Source organism: Pinus tabuliformis, chromosome 3_2 (genome assembly GCF_031772625.1).
Source record: "Pinus tabuliformis cultivar Carrire ecotype Pingquan chromosome 3_2, CPIR1, whole genome shotgun sequence".
Taxonomy (NCBI): domain Eukaryota; kingdom Viridiplantae; phylum Streptophyta; class Pinopsida; order Pinales; family Pinaceae; genus Pinus; species Pinus tabuliformis.
This window is the reverse complement of record NC_142302.1, coordinates 220,038,687-220,055,425: the sequence shown is the minus strand read 5'-3', so window position 1 is coordinate 220,055,425 and position 16,739 is coordinate 220,038,687. Positions and strand designations below refer to the sequence as shown.

The window sequence follows — 16,739 nt, the reverse complement described above, 5'->3', positions numbered from 1 at the left end:
CAAAAAACAGAGTTCTTTGTAATACATGAGAAATAAAACAGCTTCATAGTATAGTCTAAAGCGAAAAAGTTTCTCCAAGAACAATTGGCAGCGGTGACAGTTAGTAATTTGTTAATGAAGATGTAAAGCAACTTCCTGTCAAGTGACAAAGCTCTAGAAGCCGTGTTATGAAAGGGTCTAGTGGACATTCTGTTTTGTTAAAGAAGTTCCTCTCAAAACTGAAAATTTATATTAGAAGCGCCCCAAGTAGCAGTCATTCGACAGAGTCAGACTAGCAAATCCAGAATGCTGATGAGATTTTAAGAACCAACATATTGAAAAGCTAAACCATTGAGAGGAAGACGAGTTTTTAAGAACCAACATAGTGAAAAGCCGAATTATTGTAGATGATCTAGCCACCTGCAATAGCAACATATAATGATACTACTTGTTAAAATCACCCCGAAAATATTCTTATCATTAATTTAATCTTAGAAGAGTAGACGTATCAAATAAGCATCCACTGCAGGGAATTCTTTCAAGGAAAGGCAAGAAAGCACTTCCTGAATTGCCTGTCAAACAAGTTAACTATTCATTCACAAATATTCTGTTAATGTTTTCTATCAACCCCTCTGATCCACAACGTATGGCCATTATTCTGAAAGAATATATATATATGACCAGATTTCAATTAAGAACAATGGCTTAGCACTTTACTATAAAATTAAAATATACCAGTACAGAACCTCCAACCAACACTAGCAAATCATCTATATATATATATATATATCCTAAAAACTGCTATCCTCTTTTACCTTTTGTTCACTAGATACGCCAATGTTTCCTCACCCAAGCAAATCAAATAATTCTCATGTAAAAACAACATTAAAAGGACCAAGAGGGTCAAAGAAAAAATTGAATGTTCACATATTTGCCCAGACATTTCTCATCTTATTGAAAAATCTCTGTAAACCACACCAAATTCCGCTGATGAAGCAAGCTTGAATAAACGTATGAATGTTCACTCTAACAGGACTGAATCTGCGTGCCATCTAAATGCAATATTGGATTGCTTAATCCAGTTATTAGGATCCAAATGCACCATAGGTGGAGAGTCATATCAAGCAACAATAATAAAATAAATCAATTAGCAACGCTGTGAAACCCAACCACTAATCATGTCACTAGATCAGCTCATTGTGTGCAAGTCACCAAAGATGTCAGATATCAGCAAGATCCTGACATTGTCATATTTCACTGACTTTTCATTGTTGCATGGATAAATCTGGGTGTGATATGGGTCCAATAAGGACGAGAAATTTCTAAACTACGGCCTACAGGTATGGGGGTATGCCAATTCTTCATTGTATAGGAGGTCAATAGGGACGCAGTTATGATAGGCATGGGTTAAGGCCGGAGGGTATATAAGTACCCAAGCAACCATGCTTGCTTCTATTGTCCAAGATCATCGTATCACAAATGTAAGTACAGGGCAGTTTAGAATATGTAATAACCCCCAAATCATCATTTTGAAGAAAGTGCACCTGTATATGAGTTATAGATAAAAATGAAACATTCACTTACATGACAACCATGTAAAAAGAGATCATATATAGTTCAATCAACAGTAGGAAGTTGTCTTACGAGAACATGCCGGCACAAACAATTATTTGGTTCCTATTAAAAGCCTTTTTCTAAATGGGACCATAATTATAACAATTTCGTTAAAGAATAAGTGAATTCTTGAAAACTTTCATGAATTTGAAAGAATTGAAGCTAGACCTATGCCACCACTTTCAGCACCAGAAATTTCTTTCTTACAGCTACTCTCCAAAGACCTGCAGAAACCAAAGCCAATTTTAAGCAAGCAACAAAATTGAGGTTCATTTTCAATATGAGAAATCACTAAAGAATCAAGCAGAGCAATAAAAATGGAAGAATGGACATTGCCACATGATGAATTATATGTTAGTGTAATTAATGTTTATGGTCATTCTTTAGTATATGGGAATCTATATTTTGTAAATAAAAGTACATTAAAGTACTTTAGTATAATAAATAAAATAATGGAAAGACGTTATGTAACTTCTTTCTCTTTTCACTTGTATAAACGTAGGAAGACCTATTTTGATTTTAACAAGAAAGAACTTGACGGTTTTCTCTTCTAACTGTAAAGTTCCCTCTCTTCTATTCTAGTTTATTTTTCTGATATGGTATCACAACCAGGTTGGAAGCACAGTTATTGAGAAAAAAGATAAGAAAACTAATTCTTGCAATTAGGCTTTACTTGCTAACAATCAACTTTCTTTTGAATTTTAGAATTATGATGAAGCCAAAGGATGCCATCAATGGGAGAAAGCTATGTAAGTTGAATATGATGCCCTCATTAAAAATCAGAGTTGGATGTTGGAAGATGTCTCTGCTAACAAAAAAGCCTCTTGGTTTGAAGTGGATTTACAAGGTCTAGTACAAGGCAGATGGTACACTTACAAGCACAAGCAAGGCTAATCGCCAAGGGTTTTGCTCAATAGGAAGGGATCAATAATAAGGAGACATTTGTTCCCCTTGTCAATAAGATTACATTCCAGCTAGTTTTTGTTAGAATATTCCGACACATAGGAAATAGTTAAGTACAACTTGCTCTAGTATAGAGTTAGGCATAGAGTTAGGTAAAGTGTGTTTCTTTACTATGTACATTTTGTAACTTACAATCCGACGGTCACGATATGTAGTGATCTGACGGTTCATTCTCTCCTCGGTATTACCGACACTTGATCCGTGGCTTAACACCCGATTGGTCCATGATCTCTATTTAAAGAGCATGGAGGGTCATTTGTAGGTTAACCGTTCATGAGAGAAGCTTATGTAAATTTTCATTCTTTTATTAATAAATTGCCTGAAGTGGCTGCGTTGGCTCAGGCCGTGCACTGTTTCCCTCTTTGAGGGTTTTAACCACATCAAAAGTACTGGTGTATTGATCTGCGATCAGTTTGTGAGCGGTGTCCTTTGGTGTTCTGTCTGAGGAACTTACCCTGTAAATTCCTACATGGTATCAGAGCTATTTGAGGGCCGCGTCCGTTGGTGATCCAAATCTAAAGCCGGTAGAACTGCATCCAACTACCGTTTCCTAGATCTACTGTTTATGACTGCTTTCGGGCCGACAGGACTGCTCTGTTGTGTTGGGAGCATCTGTTCCAGTGAGGAACCCCTTTCGTTTCACACGAAAAGGTTTCCGGTAGCCCTAGCTGCGTCATTTTTAAGATCTGGAGGTATACAGTGTTTATTTGCAGTTTACAGTTATTTTCTCTCTGTTTATTTTGGTTTTTGGTTTATTTAGCTTTTTTTATTACCGGATCTATACCTTTCATTTCTGCGTATGCTCTTTGCCCTGCGACTCTGTGCGATCTGGGCAAATCAGAAACAGAAAGGAAGGATTTTTCTCATGCGTATGCTGTTTTCCGCTGCGCCTTAGTGTGATCTCGGAAAATCAGAAACATTGAGGAAAATATTTAGTTTCCGGCTAAAGCTAACTTCGAGCCGCAAAGTTCGTTTTTGAAAATATTTAGTTTCCAGCTAAAGCTAACTTCTAGCCGCAAGGTTCGTTCTTTTTTGTATGTCCGTGTTGGGTTTTGTGTTTTTTTGTTTTGTAGGGAAAAAGAGCTTTCTCAAAGCAAGCACGCAACCCAACGCATCAACCTCTCTCTCTCTCTCTCTCTCTCTCTCAAACTTTTTGTATAGTTCACTTGGTGCAAAACTAATTTATGAGAGTAGAGGTCTTGGGTTCAAGTCTCCATTTTGTAGGGGCGGATTTTTCATTTCCGCACATTCTCGCACTTCGTCGGCGACTTCATCAAATTTTCTTCAAAAAGCCATAACTTCTTCATCCGAAAGCCGTTTTCAGAACCGTTTTTTTTTAAACAGCCTAATTTTTCGAGATCTTTCCATTGAAACACTTAGTTTCAGCATCTATAGCTTCAGTTTTTTTTTAAATGGAAAGTCCATGCCAAGTTATTCTTGACAGCACCAACTACTTCCAATGGTGGTCCTACATTGTGGATTTACTTAGAAGTAAAAGTCTTTACAGAATAGCCACAGGCCAAGAGACCAAACCGAAAGATGAAGACAAGGCAGCTAAATGGGAAAATAGGCAAGACCAAGCACGTGGGTTGATAGGGATGTCTATTTCTCCAGATCTTAGATTCCATATTGCAGAACTTGATATTCCTGATGAAGCAATGAAACAGAGTACTAAAGTCTTTGGAATTAAAAATGAACTTAAAGCCCATCAACTTGAAAATGAATTGCTTACATTTGACCCCAATAATTTTTCTTGCATTGAAGATTTTTTGTCCAAGTTCAAGACCCTTAGACTTCTCTTGGAAGGTGTTAAGGTTAAGAAAGAAGATAGTAGCCTTATCTACTCCATTCTTACTAAGTTGGGACCAGCCTATTCTGTGTTTGTTTCCACCTTCCATTCTACAAGAGAAGCCTTCATTTCTCAAGGACAAGCCTACAAGTCTCCTTCCTTTGATTCCTTTTGTGATTCTTTAATAAGAGAACAAGAAAAACTCTTACACCTTAGTCTTCTTCATCTTGGAAACTCTTCTAAGAAAGCGTTAACCGCCCAGCAGCAACCAAATTCAAAGAATCCTAAGAAGTCGTATCCTAAAAGGAATGGTCCTAAACCAAACAAGGGTCCTAAGCAACTTCCGCCTCAAAATGATAAATCATTTCAACAAAATGATAAGACAAATAAAAACAAATGGAAGAAGACTGATAGACATTGCAACTTTTGTAATCGAGATGGCCACTTAGAATCCAAATGCTTTAAGAAGATGGAAGCCTTGGAAGCAGCAATGAAGAAGCATAACATCCATTTGGAGCAATCTTCAACTTCAACTTCATCTTCAGGAATGGCACTTTCTGCATGTGGTTGTCAAGCATCTCGGTCTGGCTATGCACTAAATGTATCTTCTTCTTCTCATTCTCATGAGTGGCTCATTGACTCTGGAGCTTCTTATCACATGGCCAAAAACAAAGCCATGTTTTCTTCTTTAAATGATTGTAACACCAAAAATATATATGTTGGGGATAATAGATCTCTTAGTGTTGTAGGGATTGGAACTGTTCATTTAGACAATGGTCAGTTTAATGATGTATTATGTGTTCCAACCTTATCCTGCAACCTTCTATCTGTATATCAGATAACCCATTCAGGTGAAGGTAAAATCGTTGAATTTTCACCTCACGATGTTGTAATTAAGGACCTAAGAGATCCTAGACAGATTTTAGCTACTGGCATTGCTGATGATTCTACAAAGTTGTATAAGTTTCACAACTTTGGGTCATCAAATCTTCCCTCAGTATTTGTTGCTCATAATGATGAAGTGAGCAAACTTTGGCATGAGCGATTTGGTCACTTAAACTATCGCTCTCTTCAAAATCTATGTAAAGAAAATATGGTGACAGGTCTTCCAATGGTATCTTGCAGAGATGGTGTTTGTTTCGGATGTCTACTCGGAAAACATCATCGGGACAGTTTTGAAAAACGTGCCTCTTGGCACACCTCAGCCCCTTTACAGCTCGTGCATAGTGATTTATGTGGTCCACTTCCAGTTGCTTCATTCTCTGGCTACAAGTATTTCTTAACTTTCATTGATGATTTCTCCAGACGCACTTGGGTATACTTCTTAAAACTCAAGAGTGAAGTATTTAACATGTTCTTGGCCTTTAAGGCCTTTGTTGAAAAACAATTTGAACATCAAATTCTTAAGCTAAGATTTGATAATGGCGGAGAATATGTTAAAAACACATTCATCAACTTTTGCACTGAGAATGGAATTCAAATGCAACATACTGTTCCATATACTCCACAACAAAATGGTGTAGCTGAAAGGAAGAATCGCACCTTAAAGGAAATGGCTAATTGTATGCTTCAATCTAAAGGACTTAGTCTTAATTATTGGGCAGAAGCAATTAACTGTGCAAATTACATAATAAATCGCACTCCTACTAAGGTTTTAAAGAATATCACTCCAGAAGAAGCATGGAGCTCAATCAAACAAGATGTAAGTCACTTTCATGTTTTTGGAAGTGAAGCATGGGCCCATATTCCAGATGAGAAACATAAAGCTTTAGAACCTAAGAGTGAAAAATGTATTTTTGTTGGATATTCTGAAGATGTCAAAGGATATAGATTTATTCCACTTAAGTCCAAAAATGTTATCATTAGAAGAGACGTAAAGTTTGCTGAAAATATATCGGCATGCGAGCCTAGTTCGGCGGATGTGCCACCTCTCCCTATCTCTTCTACTTTTGAAAATATTTCCTCAGATGATGAAAGCGAGGATGAAAATCCTCCCCCACCTTCTCAGGATCCTCCTTCAACTCCTCAGCTTCCAAAATGGGTCCGTGCTACTCGGGATGCAGCAGGTGATCTTGCCGGTGACCCTAAAGATCAGCGACGTACACGTTCTCAGTTCAAGAGAGCCTCTTCTTTACTGGCTCAAGCTTCAGTGAATTATGATCCTGACACCTTTGCAGAAGCTTCAGGCCATCCAGATTGGGAAGCAGCTATGAATGAAGAATATCATTCATTATTGGCAAACGATACATGGGATCTTGTTCCTCTACCAAAGGGACGAAAACTTGTTAGATGCAAATGGGTTTACAGAACCAAGTATAGACCAGATGGGAAAGTTGATAAACATAAAGCTTGTCTTGTTGCTAAGGGTTTTTCACAAGTTGAAGGCATTGACTATACTGAAACCTTCTCCCCTGTTGCCAAAATGAACTCTATCTGTCTTGTTCTTTCCCTTGCTGCTTCTTTCAAATGGGAAGTCCATCAGATGGATGTTAAATCCGCCTTCTTGCATGGGGACTTGCATGAAGAAATCTATATGGAACAACCTATTGGCTTTATACAAACAAACTCCAGCCTTGTATGTCGGCTTAAGAAATCCCTTTATGGTCTCAAGCAAGCTCCTCGAGCTTGGTATGCCAAAATGGATAACTTTCTTTTAGAAAATGGCTTTTCTAGGTGTCATTCTGACAATACTGTCTACACCAAGAAAGTGGGCAAGTCTCTTATCATTTTTGTTCTTTATGTTGATGATCTTATCCTGACTGGTAGTGATCCCAACCTTATAAACCATGTGAAGTCTAGCCTTAAAAGGAAGTTTGAAATGACAGACTTAGGACACTTACATTATTTTCTTGGTCTTCAAGTCTTGCAATCCAAGGAAGGTATTTCCCTTTCCCAATCCAAGTATGCATGTGATATTCTACGCCATTTTCACATGGAAGACTGTAAGCCAACCCCTTCTCCCTTTCAGTCTGGAGTCAAACTTTCAGTCACTTGTACTTCTCCTGAAGTTGATGCTACCTTATACCGTCAACTTGTAGGAAAACTTTTGTATCTAACCCATACTCGTCCTGACCTTTCCTTTGTTGTTGGCCTTGTTGCTCGGTTTATGCAAAACCCACGTGAAAGTCATTGGAAAGCAGCTAAAAGAATACTTCGTTATGTTCGAGGTACAGTTCAGTTTGGGATTCATTACAGTGTCGAAGCATCTCCTTTATTGGTTGGTTTCACTGATTCCGATTGGGCTGGTGACCCTGATGATCGGAAGTCTACTGCAGGTTATGTGTTCACTCTTGATTCAGGACCTATTACATGGGCTTGCAAGAAACAAGGTGCCATTTCTCTTTCTTCAGCAGAAGCAGAGTATCATGGTGCCGTAGAAGCTAGTAAGGAAGCCTTGTGGCTTTGTCAGATCCTGTCAGAGTTTGGCTTTCAGCAGCAGCATTCGACTACACTTTGGTGTGATAATCAAAGTGCCATTCAACTATGCAAAGATCCAGTCCAACATCAGCGCAGCAAACACATTGAACTGCAAATGCACTTCATCAGAAAGTTCATTCATGACCATGTTCTTGAAGTGCAATATTGTTCAACAGATGATCAAGTTGCAGACATCTTTAAAAAAGCTCTCACAGAGGCGAAGTTCACTAAACTTCGATTTATGGTTGGAGTTCAGGAAGTTGTCACTAAGGGGGGATAGACTCTAGTGCCTCCTTCCTTCTCCTATTGTGTCATATTTGTAAATCCTTCAATCCTATCCCAAGTTGTTCTTAAGGGGGGATGTTAGGATATTCCGACACATAGGAAATAGTTAAGTACAACTTGGTCTAGTATAGAGTTAGGTAAAGTGTGTTTCTTTACTATGTACATTTTGTAACTTACAATCCGACGGTCACGATATGTAGTGATCCGACGGTTCATTCTCTCCTCGGTATTACCGACACTTGATCTGTGGCTTAACACCCAATTGGTCCATGATCTCTATTTAAAGAGCATGGAGGGTCATTTGTAGGTTAACCGTTCATGAGAGAAGCTTATGTAAATTTTCATTCTTTTATTAATAAATTGCCTGAAGTGGCCGCGTTGGCTCAGGTCGTGGACTGTTTCCTTCTTTGAGGGTTTTAACCACGTCAAAAGTACTGGTGTATTGATCTGCGATCTATTTGTGAGCGGTGTCCTTTGGTGTTCTGTCTGAGGAACTTACCTTGTAAATTCCTACAGTTTTGGCTCTTGCTGCCCATTTTGGTTGGACTATTTTTTCAATGGATGTTGAAACTTGAAAGTGTCTTCCTCAATTAATCATTTGGAGGAAGAAGTATATATGCATCAACCTCAAGGTTTTGAGGTTTCTAAGAAGGAAGATATGAACATATGGTATGCAAATCAGTTATGGTCTTAGACAGGCACCAAGAGATTGGTACGTCAAAATTGACAAACAATTCAAACAAAGTTTTTCTGATTCCAATATATACAACAAAAGCAAGGATGGTGATGCGGTAATATTGATGATATATGTGGATGGCATCATCATCACAGAAAGTGAGGTCAAAGCAATTACTAAGGTAAAATATGAATTATATTCTGCTTTTGATATGATAGATTTAGGCCTTGAAGATTATTGTTCAGGTGTACAAGTAACAGATGTATCTTTGCTTCAGAAGTTAAGTATGTGTAATGTTCCCTATGGATTAATTGCCCAAGGGAGGAAGTAGCCTATCCAACCCCGTAGGCTATAGTAATAAATAAAGGGGGAAACCCATTATCCAATGTCTGTTATGAAGAATGTTGTATGCGATGTTGTTCCGAGACCTAACGGAAAATATGTTGTGACTTTGAAATGGCTATACAATATCAAGCATGGAGTTGATGGAAACATTGAGAAATATAAAGTGAGGTTCGTGGCTAGAGGTTTCTCCCAGAAAGAGGGTGAAGACTATGATAACATATTTGCACCAATTGCTCGATACACTACTATCCATTTTTTTGTTTCCTTTGTTGCTAGTCAAGGATGGACCCTTCACCAGATGGATGTGAAGACTGCATTTCTTCATGGCATACTACAGGAAGAAGTATATGTTGAGAAACCTCAAGGATTTGAAGTGAAGGACAGCAAGACTCATGTTTGCAGGTTGAAGAAAGCTCTATATAGCTTGAAGCAATCCCCCAAAGCCTGGTATGCTTGCAATGATAGTTATATGGTGAATCTTGGATTCATAAGAAGCGGTGTTGACCCGAACCTCTACTTTAAAGTTGTCCAAGGTAGGCCTTTGATTTTGGTTTTATATGTGACATAGAAGCTGACTTCAATCCAGCGAAGAGATCTCCTTAAAATATCAGTATTTGAAAGGCGTATTAGGCCTATTTACAAGGTCTCTTTCAGTGGATGTCAAAAGCTCTAATCAAAGAGACATAGCCACAGACCTATATCAGTCATTATCAAGGCTTACAATAGTCCTATCATTCATCTAGTGGTGGCACGTTGAAGACGAACCAAATCCACAATTTTTTAGAAGCAGTTCAAGATCATTTGTGACTATTGAAAATCTTGTCTTAAGGATTGAAGTAAACAGTGAAAGGCTACAAGTATCTCAGAAATCAAGTGACCAGAAATACATATCAATGCTTCTAAGGGCAGTTAAAAGTCATTCAAGGACCTGCGGTATCTCCTACAGTATTCTCTAAGAAGAGTAGAAAAAAGCAACTTGGAAGAACACTCCTATTTGACATCGCTTGAAGGCAGCTCTTTAGAAGAGTATCTAGCACCTTGAAATCAAGGAAAGTTGCAGCTACAATTAATTACTTTGTGTAGAGCATTGTTCTGGAGAAGATCTTGACATCAATGAAATTTACAGTGCCTTAAAGGCAGTCCTTAACCTCGGCATCTTTGGAAAGTCCATTCTTGAAAGCGACAAGAAGATCATGGCATCTTGAAGAAACCTTGGCAGCAGACTTCTTGTGATCTTGGAGAACTAAGGTATGTAGTTCTTGAGGTACGTATAATTGTTTTATCCATATAAGATCCAACCTAAATTGGATTAGGATTTTGGGATTTCTTTTAGGGTTTGTAGTCTTCATATTGTTGAAGGGTATTGGCATTTAAGTTTTTTTTGTAAATCCTAGAGGGCATTTTGGAAACCCTGGTTGGTGTTGGCATTTAAGTTTTTTTGTAAACCCTAGTTGGTATTTTTGTTGAAGAAGATTGTCATGGTGAGAGGGAGCTCTTCAAGGTTTGTAGTAAAAGCAACTCTGGGTATGTTTAAAATTATAAAATTTGTAGCATGGCTCCATCATATAAGAAGGTATGATCATTTTGTCCTTAAATTTTGCTTTATATTAATAACTCTCTCATATCTAGGGTTTTGCTAAAGAATCATAAAGATTCTTATATTAGCGTGTTTTGATTGAATTTTGATATTTGTTCACTTTGGTAAAACCCTAGCTTTTTAGGGTTTGATAATAATATCTAGGGTTTATGACAAAACCCTGGTAAAGATTGATATAAGAGCTTAGGGCATGAAAGTAAAACCCTAGGTGTAAATGCTTCCGCTATGGTTGAAACCCTAACATGGTTTAGTTGTTGGATATCTAAGGTTTAATATTAAAGTTTTGAAAACCCTAGATGCTCTCATTATAACCCTGGGTTGGTAAAGTTAACTCCATACTCTTGTACATATATATTTCTGCTTGGTTGTAGTTGTTGATTGTAATGTCCCAAATATAAATTTTGCTAAAAATTGCTTTTGAAAATTATGTCGTCAATTTAAATAACAAATTGCACAAATTCAACCATCAATTTAACGGAAAAACTGGAAAATATAATCTACAACTTAGCTTTGATACCACTGTAAAATTCCAAATATAAATTTAGCAGCAAATTGCTTCAAAAAAATTAGTCATTTGTTTCATAAACAATTTGCACAAATTGAACCACAAATTTAAAAATGGAAATAGAATCTGCAACTGAATACAAGAAATGCTTAGATACCACTATAATATCCCAAATAAAGATTTGGCAGATAATTGCTTCAGAAAATTTGTCGTTAATTTAAATAAATAATGTGCACCACCATGAACTAGAAAATCAATAGCGAAGTGGAAATATATTTTGCAACTGAATAATAGACAAGACAAATATGCAAAAGAACTCGACCTTATTTAATTAAATAAAGAATACATATAATGCTAGAAAATGGCTAAGAGAATGGCCACCAAAAGAAATTTGCTCCAATACTGCGCTGGGGCTCCAAAACTAAAACCACCAGTCAATATGCTGCAACCTGTGAATTTTGAGTGGATTAACCAACGGAGAGAACTAGGTTCTCACCTACTCTCACTGAATCACCCAAGTGTTTTTGTCCCAGGGCTACTATAGAAGAGAACTAAATTCTCCAATCTATACCAAATACAAAGCTCCAAATCAAGATGTCTCCAAATGATCTCCTCCTCTTTTATAGATCTAATGGATAGATCTCCAAGCCTCTAGAAGCAACTTATTTTATTATTTTATTATTATTGATTATTCTAGAAGCTCCTACATTGACTTTATCTTAAGTGACTTTTTAATTTTATTTTATTTCACTTAAGTCATTTTTGGGCCTTTTCCCCCTGTTACCCACCATTTTGTGGGTGATATCCCTAGGAGAAAAAATTTCTCCAAGATGGTCCTCGGCTAGCAGCCCCTTGGAGCCACCAACTAGCTCGCTATGCCACTTCTCCGCCACTTGAGCTAGCCATGTGGTCCCTCACCCATCTGCCATGATATTATGTTTGAAGGTGGGCCTCCCAAACCTAAAAGTATGCCTTGTCATCTGGTAATTGAGTATTGTAGTTTGTTTATCATGGACACTTTTGGGCATGGATTAATGGGGGGATTTGGCAGAAAGAATGGGCTAGCTCTGTGCTCTTGTCCCCTAGACCCCTTTTGGATGTTGACCTTGGACCCTAGTCCCGTGAGATCTCTTTTACTGACCCTTGGGCTTTAGGGATGGTATTACATGGAAAACCTTGATTTTGGTTGTGTGGTCCCACTCCCTCATCCATATATATTACTCCCCTTCCATTCATTATAACTCCATTCATCATTTCTCCCATTTGGGTCCACATAGGGTTAGTTTTCCCCTTTCTCTTGCCCATACCTTGGGTCAGGCCTGGAATGATGCCCTAGAGGTTGATGCAGCCGAAAAGAAAAGTAAAAACATAATTGGCCACATTCAACAAGAAAATGTACCACAAAATGCAAAAGATGGTTGGGACAAGCACATTTAGCACATGGGAAAAATCCAATACATGAGCTCTACCCCATTCATCATGGCCATCACCATGGTTCCTACAGGCCCTAGATGAGCCTCTTTTATCATTTAGGAAACCATGATTGTCCCAACCCCTGGTGGGCAATGAACCGCCCTACCTTCAAGGGGGTATCCACTACTATATCTCACACATCATGCTCTTACCCCTTGAGCCCCAAGCTGTTAATTAAAGAAAAATCATAAAAGAAAAATGGCATATAAAGAAGGGTGATAAAATCAAGGTTGGGGCACCTTATGTACCACGATTGCTCCTTCCTATACAATATATACCCAAGTGTGGGTTTCCCTTTTTCTAGCTACCATTGTACCCCAGAATGTGGCCAAGGGTTGCCCCTTTTCATTCCCAACTCCATTTATCTCTTTATCACATGCCACCACCTTTTAAAGGATGTACCTTGGACATACTATCCCCTTTAAAAGTAGAAACCACCTAATAAAATACTTGGTTAACCACATTTGGAGCTTGGAGACATTGGCACATGCTAGAGCCCATTATGGAAGGGCATGCCATTATGAAGTCTCCACCTGTTGTCCATGGTTTGTAAGCTCTTTTACTCAATTTCCTTGATGACTTGTTGTACCGGAAGGCTAGCAGACACATTGGATCTTATGCAAGATTGTAGGTGGTCTCCATCTTGAGTTTGGTCTCCCTATACACAGTCCTAACCCTCCAAAGGGCTACATAGGCACATTTAGGGTGTGTGTTGAGATCCATGGGCCTCCACAGTAGTATAAAGCACTCCATGGATCCCCATAGATGTTCAAAGATTGCTTGAGATTCACCTATTGGACGAGGAAGATGCACCTGGTTCACCTTTGCCCAACCAACCCCATAGTTGTACCATGCACTTGGCAGATGACCCAGGACTTGTATGCTAATGTGGCATCACTTAAACCATCACCTGAGCCCTTACAGATGGTCTACAGGCATCTTCAACTTACTTGGAGACCCATGAGCTCACTTGTGTGCCCTCACACACATTGGGAGCACCGTGGGCTTATTATGTGGAGAACAAGGGGCCAACCCCTTGTCCATTACTTTTGGGAGTCCTATTCATCATTATGGCACTTATGGACTTCATCAGGCTTCTTAGAGAGCCCAACAACATGTATTATTGATCATTCGACCTCTTGAAAGGCTTGTTATTTTGTTTATGAACTAGTTTGGTGGGCTTATCACCAAAAGTTAGTTATTTGCACATTATTTTTATTTTAGGGGTTAATGTAGGCTCAAATAGCTAAATCGAACTCATTAGGAGTGCATAAATACAAATAATGAGAGTTCATTTCTCATCATCACTTGGTTCGGACTTATATCTCTCTTGAGAGTTTCGTTGTTCCTTCTTGGTGGATGAAATTTTGGAGCATGGATGAATTTTGATGTATCCATTGTCTTTTCTTATCTTGGAGCTTCATGATTGGCAAGTTTATTGATGGTTGGATATATTCTCTGACATGTAAGTACAAATTTAATGCGCTGGAATTATGTTTCTATATAGCATATCTCTATGTATGGGCCATGTACGAATTCTCCTAGGGATAATTCTATGGTTGAATTTATCTTGACAAGCCACCTTACCTTGCAAAACAAAGTATAAAAATTTTTAAGGTCACTCTCCTTTGCCCTAATGAAAAGTGAAGTTGATCTTAGAGCCTCCTTGACCTAGAAACGAAGTCCATTTTCATATTCATCTTGACTCCAATCTCCCCAAAGGATTAGGCACTGGTCTACCATAAGGTGATCACTTAAAGAATTATTGTTCTTCACCTCCTTTTCTTTATTCGATAGGTCTAGCCACATTAGGGTGACTAGGGTTGAGAAATGCAAAGTGTGGCAATGAAACAATTTCTCTTATTATAACATTATCTTATGATGTTTTTCATTATTATTATTTGTTATTTCTGTTAAAATTTGGGTACCAAAGGACAAGTGGTTCTCTAAAGTTTTGATCTTTGGCCTAGGGAAAAGTGTCCAAATTTATTTTTTACTTTTCTCCTAAAGTGATTTTATAAGTGGTAAAGTCAATTTAATTTAAAAGTGACTTTACAAGTAGTAAAGTTACATTCTAATTTAAAAGTGACTTTATAAGTGGTAAAGTTACATTCTAATTTAAAAGTGACTTTATTAAAGTCAATGAAGAATTAGAAAGTGAAAAAGTGACTATGGAAATAAAAGGCTAAGTGCGTCTTCATTTAAGTGGGTGAGTTAAAAAATAGAAAGTGAGAATTAAATGCACATTTATTCTCATCCCTAGATCTAAATGAATCTCGACCATTAGATCTTAGGGTAACCCAAAAGGTCATTTAGAGAACAAAAGGAGAAGAGGAGGAAAAGATCAATTCATTCTTTCATGAGCATTTGCGAGAAAGAGGAGAGAGCAAGGAGAAAATTTCTGAGCAGTGAGGAAGTGAAAGAAAGCAACAATAAGACATTTCAGCAAATCTGGGCAGCAGCATTTATTAGCATGCATCCCAAGGCGAAACCATACTACAGGAGAAAGGCACAGAAATCGAAGAAGAAAAAGCAGAAAGGGCACGAATTTCGAGGCAGATTTGAGCACGGATTTTTAAGTAGTTGTACTGCTGAAATCTATACGGTCCATACAAGTCTTACAAGCTCTGGGCACATTTTTCGAGGCTGGCCATACAGCATTTAATGATGTTTTATTGCTAGAAAATTTTTGTTTTGGTTGTTTGCTGATTGGCACGATTTTCAAGGCGGAGTTCAAGCACGAAATCGAGATAAGTTGTAATTTGTGGTTGCTGGAATTTTTACTGTGTATTTCAGTTTCTCTGTAAAAGCATTTTCAGAAATAAAGAAGAGCTCCCAAACTGGTTTTCCCCAAGAGTTGTAGGGGGGTTTTCCAGAGTCACATTGACCAAAAATCACTGTGTTATTTTCTGTGTGTGGCTGTGTTTTATTTCTGCAATTTCGGCAGTTGTAAAATCTCTAAATTGTGCTTTCAAAAAATTATTGTCATTTCCAGATTTTAGAATTTTTACCATGCTTGGATTTAAAACTAAATGCATGGAGTGATAAGGAAAACGAATAACCAGAGTGGAGGTTGAAATTTCTTCATGGTATCAGAGGTTGGTTGGCTGAAAAGTGCAGTTTGGGACAGCAAAGTGAAAATTACAGCGAGCTGATTTTTACACAGAAAACAAAAACCTTTACCACAGATTTGAAAATTTCAGTTTGGTAGGACAGTGAAACATGTCTTTGGGTTTGAGAGTTGAAGACAAGTTGGATGGGCAGAACAACTACAGTGCATGAAAGGAGAGAATCCAGAGCATCTTTGAAGAAGCAAAGTCTGGGGCATTGTGGTAAATACCACACAAAACCCAGTAGTAGTACCTGTTGACCCTGTACAGTTGGCAGAGTTTAACAAAAAGAATGCTAAGGCAAAAAGATTGATTCTGGAAGGAATCAAAGATCATGTCATTCCTCATGTGAGAGGAAAGACTTATGCACATGAGATGTGGACAGCCTTGACTAGTCTTTACCAGAGCTCAAATGAAAACAGAAAAATTGTTCTAAAGGAGAAACTGAAGGCCATTAAAATGGATAAGACTAACAATGCTACAACATACCTCACAAAGATCACTTCAGTGAGAGATGAGTTGGCAGCCGTAGGTGAGATCATTGCACCCACTGAGTTGGTGAGAATTGCTTTGAATGGTCTTCCCAAGACTTGGGAGAATTTTGTAGATGGCACTGTTGCACAGGAAAACCTTCCCGATTGGGAGAGGTTGTGGAATGATTGCATTCAGAATGAAATCAGAAAGAACCATCTTGGAGCAGCCAAACAAGTGAAGGAGGAGGATGACAATGTGGCATTGTTAGCAAGAGACAAGAAGGGCATAGCAAAGAAGCAAGCTTCCAACAGTGGAGGCAAAGGCAAAGTTAAAGGCAAGTGGCAAAACAAGGAGAAGGACTATTCCAAAGTCAAATGTTGGAATTGTCAAAAGTTGGGACACTATGCTGTTGTGTGTCCAGAGAAGAAGAACAAGAAAGGGAAAGACAAACCCATGGTAGCTTCTGCAAAGATAGAGAGCTTCTCAGAGAGCTTTGACCGAGAGTTTGGTTT

The 16,739-nt window shown here is 38.2% G+C and overlaps 1 protein-coding gene across 1 annotated transcript in view; it reads right to left on the bottom strand.

Annotated features, from left to right (window-relative positions):
* Nucleotides 1-1,484: 1,484 nt before the first annotated feature.
* LOC149180517 (Ribosomal protein L36) overlaps nt 1,485-16,739 on the bottom strand; it is a 128,232-nt gene continuing 112,977 nt past the window's right edge. The window contains exon 3 of the mRNA XM_089418186.1: nt 1,485-1,817. Within this exon, the coding sequence (XP_089274312.1) occupies nt 1,733-1,817 (85 nt within the window). The 3' untranslated portion in view covers nt 1,485-1,732. The remainder of the gene's footprint in view (nt 1,818-16,739) is intronic.